The sequence below is a fragment of the Bidens hawaiensis genome, unplaced genomic scaffold (assembly GCF_021521415.1).
Source record: "Bidens hawaiensis isolate Kalapana, Puna unplaced genomic scaffold, B.hawaiensis_p1.1 tig00001575_1, whole genome shotgun sequence".
Taxonomy (NCBI): domain Eukaryota; kingdom Viridiplantae; phylum Streptophyta; class Magnoliopsida; order Asterales; family Asteraceae; genus Bidens; species Bidens hawaiensis.
Window position 1 is genome coordinate 3,512,321 of NW_027491088.1, and position 23,144 is coordinate 3,535,464.

Sequence of the window (23,144 nt, forward strand, 5' to 3'; positions counted from 1 at the left end):
TCGTTCTTCACATCCAAAACATGTCTCCCGTTCATGATCTTGAGGCTACCGCCGAGGAGTCTGACGTGTATGCCGAGAATCCGTCGTCTACTTCTGATAAGGACGATAAGAGTACTGCTGGTGAGTGCCAGTGTGCTCTTACCGTCGACCTGTACCAGTACATTGTTAGGAAGTTCATGCTCGAGCCTTTCGAGCCTGAGTTTCCTAAGCCTCATCATACGGTGTACGATGCTCCCAAGGGCAAGATAGGGGTGTATGCCGCATTCTTCGTCTATGGGAATCTCAGGTTCCCATTGACGAAGTTTGTGTACCGTGTTTTGGAGAGACACGGTGTACATCTGACGGAGGTACACCCAATGGCGATCGCCAAGATTCGCCATTTTGAATGGGTGTGCCTCATTCTGGGCGTGGAGCCCCATGTCGACCGCCTGATGACCTTCTATTCCTGGAGGTGCATCCAGGGGTGGTATACCTTGGTCACTCGGATCAAGGGTTTGAAGATCTGCGCTACCGAGCGCAGTCTTCGGTCTTGGAAGCGGGAGTTCTTCTACATCTCTGCCCGTGTCGTCCCTATTGCGATGACATTCAAGAACGGGAGAGCACTCCCCAGCCTTCACGTCTCCAACTACCAGGAGGCGGAATGGTTTGCCAAGATTTCCCGGATCCAGACTCCGGTTTACCGCTTCGCGGAGTCTGGGATGGTGATGCTCGGGATGAGCCGGGTATGGAAGGATGCTGGGGCAGAGGCGCCTCAGATTCCAATCGTCCTCGAATACGGTTTGAACTCTATCCCTTACGGTATGCTCCGTCTTCTTTGCTGATTAAGGGTTTTTCTTCTAACTGTTTCTCTTTTTATTTCAGAGGGGAATGACTTACAATCGCTCCTGCATCCGCGGGAGGCTGGTGGTCCCGCTCGGCTGGGTACTCGTGCTCTTGATGAGAACGAGTTGCCCATCCTTGAGCAGACGGCGGATCGGTTTGTGGAGGCCTACCCGCCAGGCCACGAGATACTGAGCGCCACGCGGCCAGGTAAAAGATTATTTAACCATCGCCCTCTCAATGCTCAAACCTCTGCTGGAATTCCTCTAATTTTGTCATCTTCTGATGAGGAATCCGCAGATGGTCCTTTCTTCGTGAGGAAGAAGAAGGCGGCTGGCGCGAAGGGGAAGGCGAAGGTTGCCTCCACCGCCGATCAGGGGAACCGGTCTGACTCAGACCGAGAGCGAGGAGGCGGCGGGTAACCCTGGTGGTGGTGAGACCACTGTTCCGGAGGTTGAGACAGCTGTCACCTCCGGGCAGCCCAGTATAACGACGGTGACCGGCGCGAAGAGGCCGGCTCCATCGGGTTCGTCTCCGCCTGTTCGCATCTTCAAGCTCAAGAGGACTCGTAAATATGAACTTCATTTGCTTTAACTGTATATCTTTCCGCCATTATACTTATATATCTTGTCTTCATGCAGGCGTGGATGCTACCGCATTCCAGAGTAGAGCGGGAGGGAGCGTCTCTGGGCCCATGACGGTAGGTTTGGTCAACCTACCCGAGGCGATGACCCAGGCGGCTGTGCCTGTGTGCAGCATTGGTTCAGTTGCTCATCCCGTTGAGGCAACTGTTCCAATTGTAACATCATCTCCGCCGGCTGTCAGTGCCATTTTCACGGAATCCTTTACTGAGCCGGCGGTGGTGTTTTCTGCGGATTCTCCCGCAGCGGCGGCCACGGTTGTGAGTTCACCTCCAGTGAGTTCACCACCGATGGTCTCTACCGCGGCGGCTTCAACCGTTCCTCCGGCACCGGCGACTACCTCGTCCCTGGCCGGTTCAGCAGGTATGTTTGGGGTTGGGGCGTCTAGCCAATCTCTGCCTCCTTCCCATCTGCCTGACCTCTTGGATGGATATCCGTTAGGTTCAGGTGATGGGTTTGGTGGCTATCGGCCTGTTGTCGACCCTACAGGTGCGTAGGGTTATTTTGGCCTCTTTTTTTTTTCTTTATCATCTTTTCCTAACTGTTTTTTGTTTTTACAGTGTCGGATTCCAATGAAGTGTATGTTCCACGTTGGAACATCCGCCGAGGAACAACCCTTTGGACGGCTGTGGACTGCGTCGAGTGGGCGCGCCACGCCGCCCCAAGTGGGGCGCTGGGGGAAGCTATGTCAAGCTACCAGGAGGGTAGGCTGACAAACGAGCTCCGGATTCTCCTTGCCCGAATGCAGCCGCGCGTCGAGTTGCTTTGTCGTGAAAACGACAAGTTAAAGGCGGCTCGTATCCAAGAAGTAGCTCAGGCGCGGGCTATCCGGGAGGAGAACAGGAGACTCTCCGCCGTTGCTGCGGAGAAGGAGAAGGCCTTCAAGGCCCTCGAGGTTGAAGTTCAGGCCCGTCTCGAAGCCCGTTCCAAGGCTACCCAAGCTGTTAATGAACAGCTTCGGTTGGCTAAGGAAACTGCACGGAACGCAACTGAGAGGGCCACCAAGGCTGAAGCTGTTGCTGAGCCTCTACGCACTGAGAATGAGGAGCTCAAAGCCAAATTAGAGAGGCTTCAGCAGGCTCATGATGCTTTGGCTATGGAAGACGCCAAGAAGCTCCAAGAGATCTTGGATCAGAGGGGTATGCTTGACCATACTGAGCGTAAGCTGAAGGGCGTTGAAGAGGCTGCTGCTAAGGAAGTGTTGCTTGCCAACCTTAACAAGAATGAAGCCGAACGCGCCCGTGACCAAGCTCAAGCTGCCCTCCAAGAAGCTCTGATTACCAAGGAATGGCTTCTACGAGAAGCGTTGTCGCAGGTATGCGTAGCTTCATAATATCTTTACGCTTTTCTTTGTGCTTAGAAAAGGTTTTGATACTTGTATTTTTTCTTGTAGGTTGTGCATCGAGTCTTCACGAATACATCTTATGACGATGCCATGAGCGCAACCCTCAACGCTTCTCATGAGGATGGGGAAAAGGCTGGCTTCCTGCTTGGTCTAAGGTTTGTTGAGAAGGGCATCCCGCCTTCCAACTTCCCTCTATATGATGTGGATACTGAAGCTGCTTATGACCAAGCAGTGAACCAGTATGCTGCCTTCCCGCATCCAGTGGTGGAGAAGGTGAACGAAGTTGCTGCCGCTGATGATGGGCTAACTATCCTCAAGACTTTCCTTAAACCGCCACAGCCAACTGATGGTGCGGGTACGAGTGGGTTTGGAGGGAGTGGTCCTGAAGTTTAAACCTTGAGATCCCTTCCCACCTTTAGGATAGATTTATATTTCTGTAGGCGGGTAGATACCCGGCCATTGTAATGTTTGAATTTTTATGAAATATAAATGTTTGTGCGGGTAGGACCGCCAATTTCACTGGATGACTTGCTTTATAAACGTTATATGACTTGCTCATGCATACTTTAGTTTAACAGCAATTTTCCAAGGGTTTTGAATAAGTTAACTGTTCGACGCGCGGTTGTCCATAGGTTAGTGTTCAGTTTCCTCTATCATGATTGTGCGGGTAGGACCGTCACTTTCATTTAGTGGGATGACTAAACTTTACCTATAACTGGCCTGCGTGAAGGTTGTCCTCATCTCTTAGAAATTTTTGCCGTTTTTTGTGTTTATGCGGGTTTTGTCGCCTTCCACACCCAACGACTTCTTTTCACACTTATTTATGCGGTGAATACCGGCATATCAGTGTTTTGAATAAGTGAAACCTTTCGACGCGCGGTTGTCAATAGGTTAATGTTTAGTTTCCTCTATCATGATTGTGCGGGTAGGACCGTCACTTTCATTCAGTGGGATGACTAAATTTTACCTATAACTGACCTGCGTGAAGGTTGTCCTCATCTCTTAGAAATTTTTGCCATTTTTTGTGTTTATGCGGGTTTTGCCGCCGTCCACACGCAACGACGTCTCGACTTATTTATGCGGTGAATACCGGCATCAGTATTGAATAAGTTACCGTTCGACGCGCGGCTGTCAATAGGTTAAAGTTCAGTTTCCTCTATCATGATTGTGCGGATAGAACCGGCACTTTCATTTAGTGGGATGACCAAACTTTACCTATAACTGACCTGCGTGAAGGTTTGCCGTTTTTCGTGTTTATGCGGGTTTTGCCGCTGTCCACACGCAACGACGTCTCCACTTATTTATGCGGTGAATACCGGCATATCAGTGTGGAAAGTTCATAAGTATAAATGTAAGACCATCAGCGTCAATGTGATAAGAAGAATCATTTCCATTAGAAGTGGCTCTGGGCCTTTTCTTTACAAGTTTGGAATTGATCTACATGCAAACTGTGTAATTGAACTCCCATGTTCTTGGGATGGGGTGTCATCGAGCCTTTCGAGCCGATATTCACCTGGTTCGGAATCTCGTTGTTTACGCAGTATGTAGTCTCCAACATTGACGCTGCAGTTTTATCCGTGTTTTCCCCAACTGAGGTTCTACACGCGTTGGCCTGCTCAGCATCCTTTACGCCACGAGGTGTGCGAGTTCTCCATCTCTGACGAATGTCTCGATGATGTCCTTCACGTCTATGCATTCGTCGGTGGTGTGGCCTTTTGTCCTGTGGAAGTCACAAAATTTGCTTTGATCAGCGTTTGGACGCTGTCGGATAATTGGAGCCTTTGGCCATGGAAGCCTCTCGGTGTCGAAAATCTCGGTGACGCTTTTGGTGAGTGGCGTCCATCTGGAGTTCCGGTTCGACGACTGCATGTTATCCTTTCCGCCTAACTGAGGGTGCGAGCCGGACGAGGTGTCAAAGTTTACCCTTGACTGCCAAATGCCTAGCTTCCTCTTTTTGTTTAGTCGGGCGGTAAGGATGTAGTTTTCTCTTGTTTTCTGGGTGTAGAGGTTTGTGCTTTGGGGAAGATCTCTACCCAGTTGCTTTTCCGTTTCCGCGAAGCGTTTAGCTGCTGTCATGATGGCATCCCATGTGGATGGCATGCCGTCTTTACCCGTTAAGGTGCGGATGAGCTCTGGATCTTTCGCGCCCTGGATGAAAGCAGCGCGAACAAGATCTTCGCTAATAGTGCCCAGACTCAGCTTCTTTGAGTTGAAGCGAGTGATGAAGTCTAGCAAAGATTCATCTTCCTCTTGGATGCAGTTGAGGATCGTCCATTGTTCTTCAGTGTACTTTCTTTGTAGACTGAAGTGTTGGCTGAACTTCTGTTGGAAATCTGCCCAATCGTAGATGTGGTGGACCGGTAGACGGTTAAAACACGCTCTGGCTGCTCCAACCAGCGTCATCTGGAACATATAACACCACGTGGGTTCCGTCCAGTTGCTGACGGTTGCCCCCGCTATGAATCTGTTCAAATGATCGTCTGGGTCAGATATACCATCATAAGTGCCGATGTTGGACATCTGTTTGGCACTTCTCGGGGCGATTGCTTCCGCAATGTCCCTTGCAAACTTGGATGTTCCCGCATTTGCAGCAGTTGGTCTAAAGGTTTTGGAGAAGTCGCGTGGGTTTCCCCCCGCGTTCCTTGGTTTGAAGGTGACTCTGAAATTCCTTCTCGGTTGGAAGTCCGTTTCCTTACGCTTCCCTTTCGCCCTATGGCGAGGGTTTGCGTCGGTGTCGGATTCCTCCGAGTACTCGCACTCACTACTCATGTTGAGCTGTTGAGTGCTTCCAAATTCGTCAGCCTGTTGGATGGAACGTAAGCGTTCGTCCAACTCAGCTTGGAATTCCTTCTGACGTGCTTCCGCCCACGCTTTAACTTGTTCAAGTGTTTGGCGGGGGAGCCTCGTCTGTTGTCTTTCCACCTGGGTATCAATGAATCCCAGGGGATGATTGTTTACTGCACTTGCCCCGGCTTGGGTAACCGGGGTAGTGTTCGTAAAATTTGTGTATTCGCCGGTGTTCCTCCCAGTAGCTGGGGTTGTGATTACCGGGGTTTCTTGGTCACTCGCTGGCCTTGGGACCGGAGTAACGTTAACCATATTTCCAGAAGTTTTGAAAAAAACTGAAAGATTCAAGTTCTAGCTTTTATGCACGGATGGCGCCAATGAAGAAACACTAATGGACCCCGAGCAGATTACGGATAATCTGGGGGTAAAATAGATGTTTCCCACGAGGGTTGTGTCCGGCAAGATGGTTATTCTTCCGATGACCTGCAAAACAGACACCGTGAGCTCGTCACTGAGAATGGGGGGTACCTCCTTGTGACCACCCTCCGGCGTGAGAATCAGACTAGATTGCTGTTGAATATAAGTGTATATTAAGAGAAATGACTAGAGCAGATATCAGATAATATTTGGAGATATAAGATAACGTGTCCATACCATTCCAAGGTGTTGGAGTATTTATAGCCGAAGGTAGGTTTCCAAGCAGGTACAGCCGGCTGAATAGTATTCCTGTTCTACCAACTGTGGGCTACGCACGTGCCATGCTGATGGTTGGTGGGTAGGCAGCGGCTGATAGTGACCAGGCCGGCTGTGTACTATTCCTTTTCCACCAACTGCAGGCTATGCACGTGCTACGACAGGTTGGTGAGTAGGCAGCGGCTGATAGTGAGATTAAGTAATAGAGCATGCTGCTCGTTGTACTGTTGTCAGTGAGCTGTCGCAGCTTTGGTCAGATCTTTTGTCCATACCTCGTCAGGTACAGTACAAAAGATCCTCCAGTAGCGTACGGACTGGCTCATTTGGGCGGGAGTTTTCCCGGCTTTGGGCGGAAGTATTCCCGGCTTGCTCACTCCTACTTCAGGTGACATTACTGAATTATTTAAGAGTTAAGTGCCTTGTGCGTGTAGCCTTGCTGCGCGGGTAGCCTTCCCTGATGGCTAGTATCCGTTGCTGCGGGAACAAGCGGAGTACGTCGACCATTGGGAGGCTTTTCCTGCGGGAACAGCTTGCGTACTGCGCGTAAGGACGTCACGTCTCTGAGCATGGTGGGTCCTGCGGATCCAGTTGGTTTCTGCGCAGACGTCTCTCTTCAAGGTGAGTCTTGCGAGTTTAGCCTTTGCGCAGACGTCCCTGTTGAAGGTGAGTCTTGCGGGTTCAACTGCGCAGACGTCCCTCTTTGAGGTGAGTCTTGCGGGTCCAACTGGGCTTTACTGAGACCTACCTCTTCACAACCTTTACGTATAACCCAACTATGTTTTTTCTTTAAAGTAAATGTGCATACCAAAATAAAAACACATGTAAAACTTAATTTGAAATATACATCTTTATTGTATGTATGTATATAGAGAGAATTTGGTATCAAATCATCTATCATATTCCCATACAAACGTTACATAAAAATGCTGGAAGAAATTAAATAAAAAGTAAAAACCAACTTTATACCTATTTAAGAAAACAAAAACACTTTTTAAGAAAAATGTATTCCTAGACAATGTTGGAAGAAATTAAAAGTTAGAATTAATTAAAGGAATATATTTAGTTGGATATGAGAGAAATGGTGGTCACTATCTATGATGGAATTCCATGGGCGGATTAATATGACCAAAGAAAGAAAAGCGTGTCGAGGATAAGCTTTAAATTGTTTATTTCTCCATGCCATCCTCACATTCCATGCATATCCTTTTCCTCTATTTATTTTATTTATTTTTATATATTTATTTATTTATATGATTATTATATGTATTTCTAAGTACTATTCAACGTGTTTTTGTTTTGTTTCATACGTTTTAATAAACCAAAAGAACATGACCTAATTAGGAAACATAGAGAACCAACTAAACTAATAAGGAAACATAATTAAGGTTAATCCCTTGTTTACTTAAGCAATTAGAGAAACTACTGGTTCCGGCCGAACCTTGCTATTCCTTATTTGTTACAACTTAAATAGGAAAACTCGACTCAAAAGACAAGACCGGTGGGTGCGAGAGCTCGCTTGGACTACAAACCATACATTTGTCACTGATACAACCGATGTGAGGCAAACCTTATGCCATGCAATAGTTTCGATCTATAACAATCCAGCATCCATAGGGGCAAACGCCCACGTTGATGGTTGATCATGGGTAGCTCTCTCCATGTTGGCTCTAAGACCGTCCATAGTCGTGGCGTTTTGGAGCCAAAACGTCGGGGAACACCGCCCCTCTCGGTGTTTTGGGGTTACTTTTTGGTACCAGTGATTTGTACATAACGTTGGTGTGACACAAGTTTTAAGGGTATTGTGAGCGAGATGTAGATAGAGGGGGATGAGAGAGAGTCGTTTTAAGGGGGCATTTTCCATTACACCATTTTTTTGTAAAATGCCAAAAGCTAACTAGGCACCACATGACGTAAAATATCCGGATATGTCTAGGTTTGACTGCGCATGGTCTGATATCATTGCTACAACCCCAAACATGAGAACTCATTGAGTTTTCATGCTTCCACTTTAACATTCTTTTTCTAATCGGCTGGCCGAAGTGAATCGAAGCCTACATCCCTCCCAACAATATACAAAAAATAAGTGGTTAAAATTTTAGTATTATTGAGAATTTAATATATACATATGGTAAATTCTCTACGTATTAAAAACTTATTTACAGGCGTATATGAATTTTAAAAAAAATAAAGAGAGTATACCGTATATGGATGTGAACTCTTTCCTATTTTAGTTACAACTACTAAGTTGAAAAGCTTAAAATCTAGAACAACAAAAACGTTGATATGGATTAAAAATATATATACAGTACCGAGTCACCGACAATGTTGATTATAGAAAAAATATAAGAAGCTTATTTTATTAATACCTTTGGATAAGAATACTAAGATACCACGATTATTATTTTACGTATAATATAAGCCTAGCTAGAAAAGTCTTAATGCTTGACTCAACAATATGAACCAAGTCGTTTATTGTCCTTGGCTTTGATAGTTTTTTCTTTTTAGGTTGCTATGTCTATGGTCAAATAGTCAACTGGCAAGAAATACATGTTAGTCGTTCTTAACCTTTTTTTTTTTTTTTTTTTGAATGTTCAAGCTTTCCTCCTACTATTTACATTATACCGTCAATGCCAAGAATCGAACCCTGGACCTCTCACCCAAAGGCCAAAGCCTTTACCATCCCACCAAAGTGGTAATGGCGTTTTTCTTTTGATTTCCTCATATCATCTCCTTAAATTTCCCGAAAGTAACGTCTTGAAGACCGGATCTGATCTTTTTGTAAAATATATATTTTTTTACGAAGTTCATTTCTAATTTCTAGAATAGATAGGAACGCCAAAACACGAAACTGGATATATCTCAAATATTTGTTGTAACAAGAAATAAAATATATATCTCAAAAAAGTTATTACGACTGGTACTGCAGCTCGGTATTTATAGATTAATCTTGGCTCGGTAAATTACAACTTGAATTGGTAGGTTGTGTCTATTTAAAAAGACCTTTCACATCCCCATTTTTCATCTCTATATTTATCATATTCACAAAAAAGTTATTTTATTATTTTTTCTTATTTTATACACTCACGATGATTATATAGAGGATGAAATATTACCTTCTAAAAATGTACATTCTATATAGATAATAGGATGAAGATGTGAATTTGTGTATTTCTTTATACTATTCACTAGAATATAGATATAAGAGTCTTTTTAGAGCATCAGATGTGTATGCTCTAACTAATTAGGATTTAACTAAGTTGTTATAATCTAACTACTACACCAACTTTGACGCGTTTATTAATTTTGTTGTCATGTATTCATCAACTTGTGTAAACGGTTCAAAAATACCAACAGGGCAACAGTTTGGATACGTATGTTTTGAGCTCGAATCTTCGCGAGAATACTTCATATGAAAGTTCCATTTAACTGTTTTTCAATTTTAATAAGTTTCTTCGTTATTTCACTTTCTTTTAAGAAAACAATCTCTCTTTATAACATAAATATAACTTACATAACAACTTATATTATACTTGAAATTTATTGTTGTTCTTATCACATGATAATCTTTAAATATATTTCTATATTTTTATTTATAAGTTATAACATCATCAATTGTGAAAACACACAACATTGGTTTGGGTTGGGATCCCTGACTGGATCTAGGGGTGTTCTTCGGATTATTTGTTTGGGTTTCGGGTTATTCGGGTTTGATCTCAAAGCAAATTGACCCAAGAACCGACCCAAATCAAGTCGGGTTGTTCGGGTTTCGGGTTGAACATGTCATGTTAATTCGGGTTGGGTTTCGGGTCTAACAAATAAAAAACTCACATTTAACAAAATCATAAATAAAAGCATAATTCAAACCTTCGTAAAAACATAATCAAGTCAATTTCAACATACAACCATATTTAACTATAACAAAATCCAAACCTTCATAGTTCCAAAACTTAACATAAATAAAATGTTTGAAACCTAAAATTCGATAAGTATTATGGGAACTTATCAAAAATGACAACACTAGGCGTCATTGATCAGACTAGATTAAACAAAAAGATTTAAAATGATACCCTGGCGTAGATTTGAATGAAACATGCTGTGTGTAGTTATGATAGGAGTGCTTCATTGTTTTGCGTGATTCTATGTGATGTGTGGCTGTGGATTTTGGAATGAAAAAAAACCACCGAGCAATACTTAAAAGCAATAGAGATTTTAGGGTTTTGAAATGTAAATTGTGAATTGAATGAGAAGAGCATGCCTCAATTAAAATATTAATGTGTAGTTGTGTACCCATGCAGCAACCAAGAGTTTGAGAGCATGAGACATTTGATTACCTTAGGTTTATAAAAAATTAGAATGAGAGTTATTCGGATCAACCCGATTTTTGATATTTTAACCCAAACATCAACCCGGATGTTTATTCTTGAGTTCGGGTTAAGAGTTTATTCGGGTCTCTGGTTGCTTTGGATACGGTAAAAAATACACCCTTAATTGGATTAAATCCCAACTTGTAATAGACAATGGTATGAAAAGAAATGGGCTTTTAAACCCCAAACTTAAAGCTAAGCCCATTAACCAAGCCCAAACCACTTCTTCTAGCCCAACTTAATCCACGCTGTCACACCACCAAGTCACCAACGGCAATAATAACCACCTTTCTCATTCACCACCATCGCCGGAAAAGCAAAACTGCCATCATTACTGCTTCATTCTAAAGCCTCTTTACAGTCATAAAGCCTTCATAATTATTATTAAACTAAAACTTATGCCTTCAAACAATTATATAAATTAACAACTAATACTGCTTAATTAATCTCATCAATAGTAAAACAGTCTCAATTACTAATTAATCAAATGGCAAATTGGCTTCAATCATTCCACCACAATCCAACCGAGTTCCGAGCACCACCGCCGTCGCCTATAGCCTCCGGCCGTCGTTCTTCCGTCGCCAACGACGAGTTTCTCACCGAGTTTCTTCACAACTCCCTTCGTGTGCCTGATCTCGTGTTACCTGATCGCGTATCTCCAACGCAAAAGTCGAAAACCGAGAAGCTTCAGAAACTTGACTACAAGTTACTGGACTCGGTTGACGTTGAAGAGTTTGATGTGATTGCGAGAACTGGTTGTTTTGAGCTGGTGAATCATGGAATATCTGATCAGCTTGTTCGGTTGGTTTCGGATTATGCTGCTGGAGTGTTTGAGTTGGAACCGGAGAAGAAGGCGGTTATGGCGAGATCGAGTGATAGGATGTACGGTTTTGTTGATTTTTATGGAGATGAGAAGGAAAATGGTGAGGAATTCGTATGGTGTAGAGACGAGGCGTTGAGGTCGAAAATGGAGGCCATTTTGCCTCCTCGGATATCAAATTCCAGGTGAATAATGCATAACAATATATAAAAAACTGAATAATGCATTACAATATATAAGAACGAAACGCCCTGCTTGCGGTGCACACATATAATGTATATATGTGTGAACCCTTGGCGGACAAAAGTAAAATTGCACTAATTTTGACGTTATTTTACTAATATCGTGAAAATAACGTTAAAAGTGGTGGAAGGTTAATCAGGCATCATGTGGTGGCGTTGATAGCCGAAAGACAAGGGTACATGCACCAATCAGCCGGTGTCCCGATGATTGTGTGTTATGTGTCTTATGTCAAAGGCTTGATGCAAAACTACTATCGAGCCGGGGGTCTCACCGGAAGCAGTCTCTCTATCCCTATGGGGTGGAGGTAAGGCTGTCTACATCTTACCCTCCTCAGACTCTACCATAGCTTTGCTATTTGTGGGATATACTGAGTACGATAATGATAAGAACAGAGTAATGTATTACAAACATCGAGAATGGAATACAAAGCTAGTTAACAATGGGCTCATGATAAAATTATAAACATGCTTCGATCGACTCAAAGATCCAAACGCTTTCCAATAAATTCAAATTTTCAAACTAATATCCAACGGGACGAGAGAGTTACTTAGTTTTGGTTTATAACATTTGCATTTAATTCTTTTGATTTTGTTGCACCTGAGGCTGTTGAGTTATTTAGTTAAGTCAAACAAGTCATTAATAGTAATATTATCACACTAAGAATTATGAATTAAGGTAGCTTATAAACGACTTAGTAAAAAAACTTAAGAACACCCATTTTTTGGAGGATAACTTATTTAAAAAATACATTAATTTAATCCCTCCTAACTCCTCTTACTCCTTTCCTTTCCATCCTAATAAAAACTCAAGAACACCCATTTTTTAACTATCCTTAGTTTTCCTTTTCTTTTCCTCCTTTAAAAAAACTCAAGAACAGTTCTTGCCACTGAAAAAGGACTAGTGGCTTAGTATGTTGCCTGTCTTATGTTCTGATGAAAGCACTACTCTTTAATTCTTTAATGCAATCGTTCATCCCTTTAAGAAAATCTATATAAATATCCAATAATAACATGAATCATCTGCACAATAAAACTTGCTTACAGCCAAAGCCTAGAGATCCTGACTTCCGAAATTGAGAAGATATGCGGAATCATAATCAAGTTTCTACTCAAAAACACTCGAGAAATATCAACATTTCTCAATGACAAATCAAGCACGAAACAAACTGCCGGATCCATTTGCTACTTCTACCGCCAAAATCCGGATTCAAAAACAACCACAAATGAAAATGACCACACGAATTCCTTATGGTACGACATGATCCGAATGCTGATTAGAGGATCCGAGCATTCTCACACACTATGTGTTCACGTATGCAATGGATCCGAGTTTCGTGTGTATTCGAAGAAAGGCTGGGTGTCGTATTCTCCAGAGCGAGGCGCGCTGGTGATCGCTATTGGTGATCAGTTGCAAAGATGGAGTGAAGGGAAGTATAAGCATGTAATGGGTAAGTTAATGCTTAAAGGTGGTGATTGTGTTTCAATGGCTTTTATGTATAATCCTCCACACATGAAGGAGAAAACTATTTCAATTGGTCACCAAGTTTTGTTTTTTCTCATTTTGGCCTTATTTTTCAAGTTTTATTGTAATTGTAATTAAGTTATTTGAATCTTGTAAGAGTGTTTATTTCATTGTAAAATTCCTAATTATTTTGTTGAATTCTATTGCGAAAATTTGATGATTATACATATTTTTGTGTTTGTAACAAGTTTGAGATTTTAATATTTGTATTATTACAAAACATGGCAATTTAATCTTATTTTATGTTTATATGTACATTTCAGTTATTTGTTGTAAAGAAAGTTTATATAAAGCTTTTGTAAGTGACACTTAAAATTTGTTTTGAACTTTTTAAGGGATTATAGTACAAAACTAAGTAACTATTTTCAACCTTATAAAGTGGTGATTACTAGGATTTGTTATAACTATGAATAGAGAGGAAATGAGTGTTTTTTATAAGACTAGTGGAAATATGATGTAAGAGCTAACTCAACGAGTTTATAGGTGCTACTATAGCTCTAACCAATGTAGATAATGTAACTGTTTTGGTGTCGATAAGCGATTGTAATAACTTATTGCTCAAGACCAAGTTACTGCTTATAATATAAAGTTTTAAATTTACATAAATAGTCTCATAAGCAGAAAATCAAGACCAGGTTACTGCTTATAATATAAAGTTTTGAATTTACATAAATAGTCTCATAGGCAGAAAATGACTGAAATGTCCTATTAAACAAGTGAATATATTTTTTCTTACGTTTCACTAGACTTGCAAAAAAAACCGGTTCCGGAACCGAACCGGTGGAACCGACCCGGAACCGGTTCCAGTTCCTACCCGATGTACCTCATACCCGGTTTGGGTATTTTTGTACCCGAAATTCATACCCGGTTCCACGAATTGCATTTTCCAAAATGTTCCTACCCGGTTCCAAATTGTACCCGGTCCGGTTCCTACCCGAAATAACCGGTTCCAGCGGGTTTTTTTAAAAAGGTCAACTACAGGTCAAACTAGCCGTTGGAACCGGTTCCAACGGTAATATAGCCGTTGGAACCGGTTTTTGAGAGTATTATAGCAGTTGTAACCGGTTCCAACGGCGATATAGTGGAGCAAACTATGTTGAGGGCGCAACGGTCGACGAAATTCGCAATATTGATTTGTTGGCTTGGTGGAAAGGATAACAAAACGAACTTCCTATTCTATCCGCCATGGCTCGTGATTTGCTTGCCGTACAAGCCTCAACGGTTGTTTCTGAATCGGTTTTTTCTCTTAGTGGGAGGGTATTATCTATGCGAAGAACAAAATTAACTCCCGAGTCTCTAGAGGTTTGCATTTGCCTAATAGACCATTTGAATGCGGTGGATCGTGTACAACACAAGGCGAACTTTGAAGACGAAATATCAATAGAGCGTCCTATTCATGATGAGGAGGCGGAGGATGGGCTTTCTTCCGATAATGAAGACGAGGGTGAAGACGAGAATGAAGACGAGGGTGAAGACGAAGAAGAGTTGTAATTTGTATTTTTTATTTGTTTTAGTAATTATTTGTAACAAGTTCAACTAATATTTAGTTTTGACTTGTTTAATAATAACTACTTTTGTTAGTCATGATTAATTTTTGTTAGTTTGTTTATAACGACGAACATTTTATTTATTTAAACAATAACTATTACAAACATTATTAAAACATAAACGATACTAAACATAACAACTTAAACTAAAAAACAACGTCCGTCGTTTTAATCCGGCGTTCTACAACGATTAAGCGCTGTCACCGGCGGTAGATGCTTGGGTTGTAGAGCCGGACGACTCTCCCACTTCCGCCTTTTTAGCATCCAAACTTCTTTTCTCACGACAATACTTATTCGTATGTTTTTGTAATGTCGAGTTGGACCCTGCTTTAAGAAACTTCGAGCAATATTTGCAACGAGCCATCTCTTGTGCGTCGGTCATGACACACAAATCGTAATGAACCCAAACATCGGGGCATCGTTTTGTTTCAATCACCATAAGAATGTCGTCATTAGTTGCCATTTCTTGTCGGTTTAACCTTAATTGTGATTTAGAGTGTGTTATATTGTTTTGAAAGTGGTTTAACTAACAACACACAACACATTGCTATTTACAGTATGTTTTTAAGCTTAATATAGTAAAAAAACCGGTTCCAACGGTCAAAAACGGCTATATAGCCGTTAGAACCGGTTTGTAACGGCTAGTTTATTTGAATTTCAAAAAAAACCGGCGGAACCGGTTTTTACGTAATAACCGGTCCCAGTTCCTACCCTACCGGGTTCCTAAAAGTTGGTATTTCGAGGCATCGGTTCGGGTCTGAAACCGAACCGGTTCCTGACTGGAACCGGTGCCATTTCCTACCCTGTGTGAAAAAACCCGGTTCCAAACCGGCTCGGGTTTTTTATCAGTACCCGATTTGTGCACGTCTACTTTTCACAGATAAACAGATTTATCTGTGAAACGTAAGAAAAGAGTTTTAAAATGACTTTGCTGACACTTGAATCATCAACATTGTATGTGATCAAAACAAAAAGAACTGATAAGAACATAACTTATTTGTAGTGATAGTAACATACAGTCCGATATGACTAGTTAGTTTTGTTGGATTTTATGGACGTTTCGGGTCAAGTCAACGTGACCGACCCGAACGTGACCCGGATAGAGTTACACCGGGGGTAACGAGATCATGGCCTATTTTAAATATTATTTATTTAGGCCCGACACAATCGATTACGCGGACTGGATATTGGTTAAAAGGTTTTATTTGGTTATTTGGGCTTAAGCCCAAGTTGGTTAAATTGTTAAACCCTAGTATGTAAACTATAAATAGATAACTTATTTACTATTTATGGCAACCCTTTGAAAAACCATAAAACCCTAGCAGCTACACTATTCCGGCGCCGCAATTCCGGCGACCGGTTTTCCGGCGAAGCCATTCCGGCCACCAAACATACATACACAGCCTCTAATATCGTTCTCCAGTCACCACCGCAGCTCCCTATTAGCCCCGGTGTGATTAAAACCCTATTTACGGTTTTCCGGCAACTGGTTCGTCTTCTCCGGCGACCATCGGTTTTCCGGTGAGGTCCATTTGGTGATTAGAAGCCCTTGTTAGCTGCTGCTGTTGACTATTGGCGTACCTCGTTGCTTAAAGCCTCCAGATCTGAGCCGTACACACTGCCGGAGCTCCGCCGCCAGATCAACTTTTGGCCGTTGATTGTGTCCCCTTTTCTAGTGCATCTCGTTAGCTCGTGGTGTATCGTCCCGGTTTCATACCGAGGTATATCGACAAACACCCTATGGTTGATTATTTATGTTTTTTTGTGCTCGTACGCGTTTGTAATCGTATCCGGGTTCGGGTTTCGGTTTTTGGTTCGTTTTAATTAGTTTAATATCTGCTGCGTTTTTGTTGTTCGTTTACATATACATACTAATATGGATTAAATTTTATCAAAACGACACTTAACATATAAAACAGGTTCAAATAGTTTAACCGTTTTTGTCTCGGACCACCGTTGAAACCCAACAGTGGTATCAGAGCCGCGGTTACAACGTACGAGTCGATACCGTTTCGTTTAAAACGGGATCTACATCTTAAACTTTAAATCGTTTAAAGTTTATAGATCTAGAATTATTTTCGGGTGATTTTGAGTTGGTCAAAGTTTTGTTTATTTTATTTGACCAAGTCAAAACGACCCGAAATTTTATTTATTGTGTTTGTTTGGTTGTGTTTGGTGTTTGAGCTTGTTTTGGCCATATGGTTGGTTCAAAAGTTGTAAAAAGGTTATTATTTAATTTTCGGTTTTCTTTTGGCCATTAAGATGGTTCAAATTTGTAATAGGACATATTAATGTTAGTTTATAAATTTGTAATTAAGAAGACGCGAAGATAACCGAGGACGAGCTCGAGGACCATTTTGAAGTTAGTTGGAGTTCGGGCAAGACGACGGGATGCACGGCGTAGTCCATCCTTGTGGTTGTTTGTTTTGTGACCCCTTGACCCGATCGGTCTCCTTAATTGGCTCTAGCGAGACCGATCAACTTTTGGCCATAAAGGATTTACATATTTTTTATTTGCTATTTGTGGTTGCTTGGTTTGATTATAATAGGATTATAATATCACCAACCTAATACCAAATAAATTGGAAAATAAACATTTTTATTAACCAATTTTGTTTTGCAAATTTAAAGCGTTTTGATTTCCAAAACTAATAAGTTATTATAACTTAAAATTGGTTAGTCGTATCGCTACAAACTTAGTTTTAATAGGTTATTTAAAACTAAGTGTCCTGAGAGATGAAAGGGTTCATCTATGCGTCGCGGTAATAAATACAGTAAAATTTGACTTTTACTCTATTTGGTAATTTTAAAATTTATCCCAATTTAAAACCAATAGTTTATGCCAATCCTATTAAAAGTCACACTTGAGGCATACTGCGAAATTTTGAGTGTTTGGAGCTACAGCACCACACTTATTTTCTAGCCTATCCCATCAAGGTGAAAGTATTTCGTTGACACATCCGGCTCTTTCACACGTCATGGTACTAGGACAACTATTATTTTACTCTCCTGTTACGTGGTAAAGCTGTCTGGAGACTTAAAGTGGGCAAAGATGAGGCTAAACGTATCTATACAGACAATCGTTGTCTCTATAGGCCTCATAACCGAGAGTTGTGCTCTATTCACAATTGACAATCGTTGTCGGTCTGCCTAACCACTTATTAATGTTGTGTGCTACAGCTGCCTTTAATAACTGGAAGCCAGATTCTCATACTTCTAATTAATTAATGTTATTGGGTCATTAATAATAGGACTACAACGTCAAAAATACTAATTAAATTTACTTTTGCTTAACTAATCAGATGTCGTCAAACGAAATTTCACCCTACGCCCTTAAGACTATCCTTGAGAAGGATAAACTGAATGGTACCAACTTCATCGAATGGCACCGCAACTTAAGACTTGTTCTAACCATGGCAAAGCGCCTGTATGTTCTCGATGGACCTGTTCCAAACGAGCCTGAAAACAACACAGCCGCTGCACGAAAGGTTCTTGACAAGCATAAGGATGACTCGGCTGAGGTCTCCTGTATTATGCTAGCCACCGTGACTTCTGAGCTTGCTAAAGGCTTGGAAGACTTTTGTGCCTATGAGATGCTTGAGCAACTCAAGGGCATGTTCCAGAAACAAGCCCGTCAAGAACGCTTCGACATCATGAAACAACTCATAAGTTGCAAGATGGCAGAAGGGTCTCCCGTCAGTGCTCATGTTCTCAAGATGAAGGGGCACATCGATCAACTCAAGAAACTTGATTATCCCATGCCCGATGAAATGGCATCGGATTTCATCCTCAACTCTCTCCCCAACTCATACGACCAGTTCGTGATGAATTTCAATATGAATGGTTGGGTGAAGACAGTGTCGGAGCTTCATAACATGCTCAAGACGGCTGAGATGAACATTCCTTGTAGGACCAATCAAGTTCTGATGATTCGATCTGCTGGTGTCAAGAAGCCAAAACCAAAGAATCGGGGTTTTAAGGGAAAATGCAAGAAGAAAGTTACTATTGCTGCCCATGTTGCCACCAACACTAACAAGGTGGTTGCAAAGAAAAAGCCGCCGCCCTTTGAGGAGCGCAAGTGCTTCAAATGCAACCAAATGGGGGCACTGGATGAGAAACTGCCCCGAGCACCTTGCTGAGATCAGAAAAAAGAGAGCAAATGGTGAAGGCTCTTCTGGAGGTATTTCTATATACGTTATTGAACTTTTCACTGTCTCTAGCAACACATGGGTATTTGATACCGGATGTGGTTACCACATCGTTAATGTCTTGCCGAAGCCTGAGAAGTGGAGGAAACTGAATAAAGACAGCATGGAACTCATCGTTGGAGATGGGAAGAGAGTACCAGTTCTGACAACTGGAGTATTTCATTTTACTTGTCCATCTGGCCTAGTTTTTCCTTTAAATAATTGTTTGTATGCTCCTGGCTTGACCAAAAACATCATTTCAGTTTCGTTGTTATTTGAACAAGGATTTAAGTATGTTCTTAATGGCATGGCTATTTCTGCTTACTTAAATGATATCTTTTATTTTGAGGCTAAACCTCGAAATGGTATTTATGAGATTGATGTTCAACCTGACAATAACGTATATCATCTTTCAAAACGTATCAAGACTAGTGTCAACGATACTTTTCTATGGAATTGCCGACTTGGCCACATAAGCAAGGCAAGAGTTAAAAGACTCCAATCCGAAGGTATTCTTGAATACACAGGACCGGACTCTTTTAACACTTGTGAATCTTGCTTAGCTGGCAAACTCGCCAAAGACTCCTTCACTAATAAAAGTGAACGAGCAAGTGATCTATTAGGAATCATACATACTGATGTATGTGGACCTTTTAGAACCATGACTAGAAACCATGAAAGATATTTAGTTTCTTTTATCGACGATTATAGTCGATACGCTTATGTGTATCTTATGAAACACAAGCACGAAACTTTTGAAAAGTTCAAAGAGTTTCAAAGCGAAGTGGAAAACCAACTTGACAAAACCATTAAGATACTTCGATCAGATCGAGGTGGAGAGTATCTCAGCACAGAGTTCATCACTCATCTAAAAGAGCATGGAATTGTTTCACAGCTCACTCCACCTGGCACACCCTAACTTAATGGCGTGAGCGAGAGGAGAAATCGAACTTTGCAAAACATGGTTCGATCGATGATGTGTAGAACCAACTTGCCTCACTCCTTTTGGGGTTACGCCCTTATGACCGCCGCCCGCATTGTCAATCTAGCTCCAACTAAGAAGATAGACAAGACTCCATATGAGATATAGCATAAGGGAAAGAAACCCAAGTTGTCTTATCTTAGAGTATGGGTATGTGATGCTTATATCACAAGTGAGTCTGATGACAAACTTGATCCCCGCGGCGAAAAAGTTGTTTTCGTCGGATACTATTACAAGAGCGGTTATTACTTCTTTAATCCTGATACAAATACGATTTCTGTCAGGAGGAAAGGCTACTTCCTTGAAGAAGAATTTCTTAGTCAAGGAATTAGAAGTAATATTGTCGATCTTGAAGAAATTCAAGAACCACAATCAACCGCTGAGGTAGTTGGAGAGTCTGATCAACAGGTTGCTGTTGCTGATACATCAGACGTGAACACAAGCGTTCGCAGAAGTAGTAGGACTCCCGTACCAAATTCTAGATACTTATGTCATCTAGATGGTGCCGAAGTCTTATTAGTAGCCGAGTCTGGGGACGAGCCTACTAACTACAAGTCTGCTATCTTGGATCCGGAATCCAAGAAATGGCAAGATGCCATGAATGCTAAGATGCAGTCCATGCATGATAACCAAGTTTGGAACTTGGTTGAGCTAGCCTCCGATTGTCGGGCAGTAGGGAGCAAATGGATTTTCAAGAAGAAAACCGACATGCATGGAAATGTGCAAACCTACAAAGCACGGCTAGTCGCGAAAGGTTTCACTCAAACTCAAGGTGTTGACTATGATGAAACTTTTTCGCCCGTTGCTATGACCAAGTCGATTAGGATATTGCTTGCCATTGCTGCATACTATGATTATGAGATATGGCAAATGGATGTCAAAACCGCTTTCCTAAATGGACATCTTTCTGAAGATGTCTATATGGTCAGCCCGAAGGTTTTGTCGATCCAAAATATCCTAATAAGGTTTGCAAATTGAACAAGTCCATTTATGGGCTTAAGCAGGCATCTCAAAGTTGTAATCTTCACTTTGACGAGAAAATCAAAGAGTTTGGTTTTATCAAGAATGAAGATGAACCTTGTGTTTACAGAAAGGCTAGTGGGAGCACTATATCATTCCTCATCTTGTATGTGGATGACATACTGATCATTGGAAACAACATTCCTATGCTTAAGGAAGTTAAGCAATGGTTGGAATCTTGTTTTGCAATGAAAGATCTTGGAGAAGCCGCATATATTCTGGGAATTAAGATCTATAGAGATAGATCTAAGCGGATTCTAGGGCTTAGTTAAAGTACCTACATAGACAAAGTGATGGCACGCTTCTCAATGGAAAACTCCAAGAAAGGAGTTGTTCCAATGACTAAGGGAACCGTGTTGAGCAAATCGCAATCTCCGGCAACGGACATTGAATCTAAGCGTATGCAAGCAATTCCATACGCTTCTGCGGTTGGCTCTATCATGTATGCTATGTTATGTACCAGACCTGACGTGTCGTATGCCTTGAGCATGATCAGCCGTTTTCAACAGAGTCCTGGGATTGCCCATTGGATTGCTGTGAAGAACATTTTAAGGTACTTGAATAGGACTAAAGACATGTTCTTGGTGTTTGGGGGAGTGGAAGAGGAGCTCACTGTAAAGTGTTACACTGATGCTAGCTTCCAGACTGACCGAGATGATTCTCGCTCACAGTCGGGTTTCGTCTTCACTCTCAATGGAGGAGCTATTTATTGGAAGAGCTCTAAGCAGAGTGTTGTGGCGGATTCTACCACCGAATCCGAATATATAGCCGCATCTGATGCTGCTAAGGAGGCTGCTTGGATGAAGAAGTTCATCACCGATCTCGATGTGGTTCCGAGTATTCACAAACCAATCGAGATATTATGTGATAACATAGGTGCTATTGCTCAAGCCAAAGAGCCAAGGTCTCATCACAGAACCAAGCACATTCGAAGGAAGTTCCATCTTATTCGGGAAATATTGGAACGAGGTGACATCGTGATAAGCAAAGTAGACACAGATCAAAATCTAGTCGACCCGTTCACTAAGCCAATGACTCAGTACAAACATGGCCAGCATAGAGATGCTATCGGGCTTAGACTTGCCAGTGATTTATTTTGATTTAGTATTTGAATGTATGAACGTTTTATCAGTTGTACTTTTCTGTTCACTTTTGATTTAATGGTTAAATGCAAACGTTGAATAATACAACTGTGTTCATTTTAATACGTTTAATCCGTGAATATTGTATTCTAAATTATCCGTAGTCGGTCAGACTCATGGGAGCGATTCCGAATTAAGACTATTCTGACCTTGGACTCAAGTTGTTGACTTCCAAACTCACAGACCTCATTATGAATGACGTTGGATGTAACTCGCTTCAAAATATCTTCATGGATCTTTATCATAAGATGTTTTGATAATAGTATGCTCATTTTGTATCCTTAGACCTGAGATACATATTAGAACTTTCGTTTACCAAGGAATATTCTTTGATCATGTCAACCGTTGTTGCGTAACTGCCAGCCATAAAGGCATTGGTTGGGAATGTTCTGGAGTTCAGTGGGAGTTGTATGTAGTCAAGATGGGATTCTGTACTCTTACATTTAAATGTAACAGTTAGACATATTGGCGCCCTCGTTGATTCAAACTGGTAAAGTGTGAGGCCTCACCCAAATTGACTGTGTGTTTGATTGGACCACTTTGACTCTATATCGAGAACTATAATAATTGAACACCATATGAGATTGATTTGATCCATGTCTCATTGTTCAATTAATGTCTTATACAGAAAGGATAGATGACAACGATTACTATAAATTCATTGTCTTGCAATAAGGTATTCCAAGATACTTTGGTTATGGATTTAAAATGTCATATTCAGTCGGGGTCAGCTATGTGTAGCTAGAACGCCTCTGGCTGTCAGCGTTGTGATACTTGACCCAAATACGTCCAAGTGGGAGACTGTTGGATTTTATGGACGTTTCGGGTCAAGTCAACGTGACCGACCCGAACGTGACCCGGATAGAGTTACACCGGGGGTAACAAGATCATGGCCTATTTTAAATATTATTTATTTAGGCCCGACACAATCGATTACGCGGACTGGATATTGGTTAAAAGGTTTTATTTGGTTATTTGGGCTTAAGCCCAAGTTGGTTTAATTGTTAAACCCTAGTATGTAAACTATAAATAG

The 23,144-nt window shown here is 41.5% G+C and overlaps 1 protein-coding gene across 1 annotated transcript; it reads left to right on the plus strand.

Annotated features, from left to right (window-relative positions):
• The first annotated feature begins 11,125 nt into the window (after positions 1-11,125).
• LOC143586231 (gibberellin 20-oxidase-like protein) lies at positions 11,126-13,401 on the plus strand. The gene is made up of 2 exons (XM_077067824.1): positions 11,126-11,654; positions 12,756-13,401. Exons 1-2 carry the CDS (start codon positions 11,137-11,139, stop codon positions 13,309-13,311), a joined length of 1,074 nt encoding a protein of 357 aa, XP_076923939.1. The 5' UTR covers positions 11,126-11,136; the 3' UTR covers positions 13,312-13,401.
• The last annotated feature ends 9,743 nt before the right edge of the window (positions 13,402-23,144 follow it).

Excerpts from the sequence above, each read along its gene's own strand:
- LOC143586231 (XM_077067824.1), top strand. The coding sequence starts at position 11,137 with ATGGCAAATTGGCTTCAATCATTCCACCACAATCCAACCGAGTTCCGA. Across the intron at positions 11,655-12,755 it reads CCTCGGATATCAAATTCCAG|CCAAAGCCTAGAGATCCTGA; the intron begins GTGAATAATGCA and ends ACTTGCTTACAG.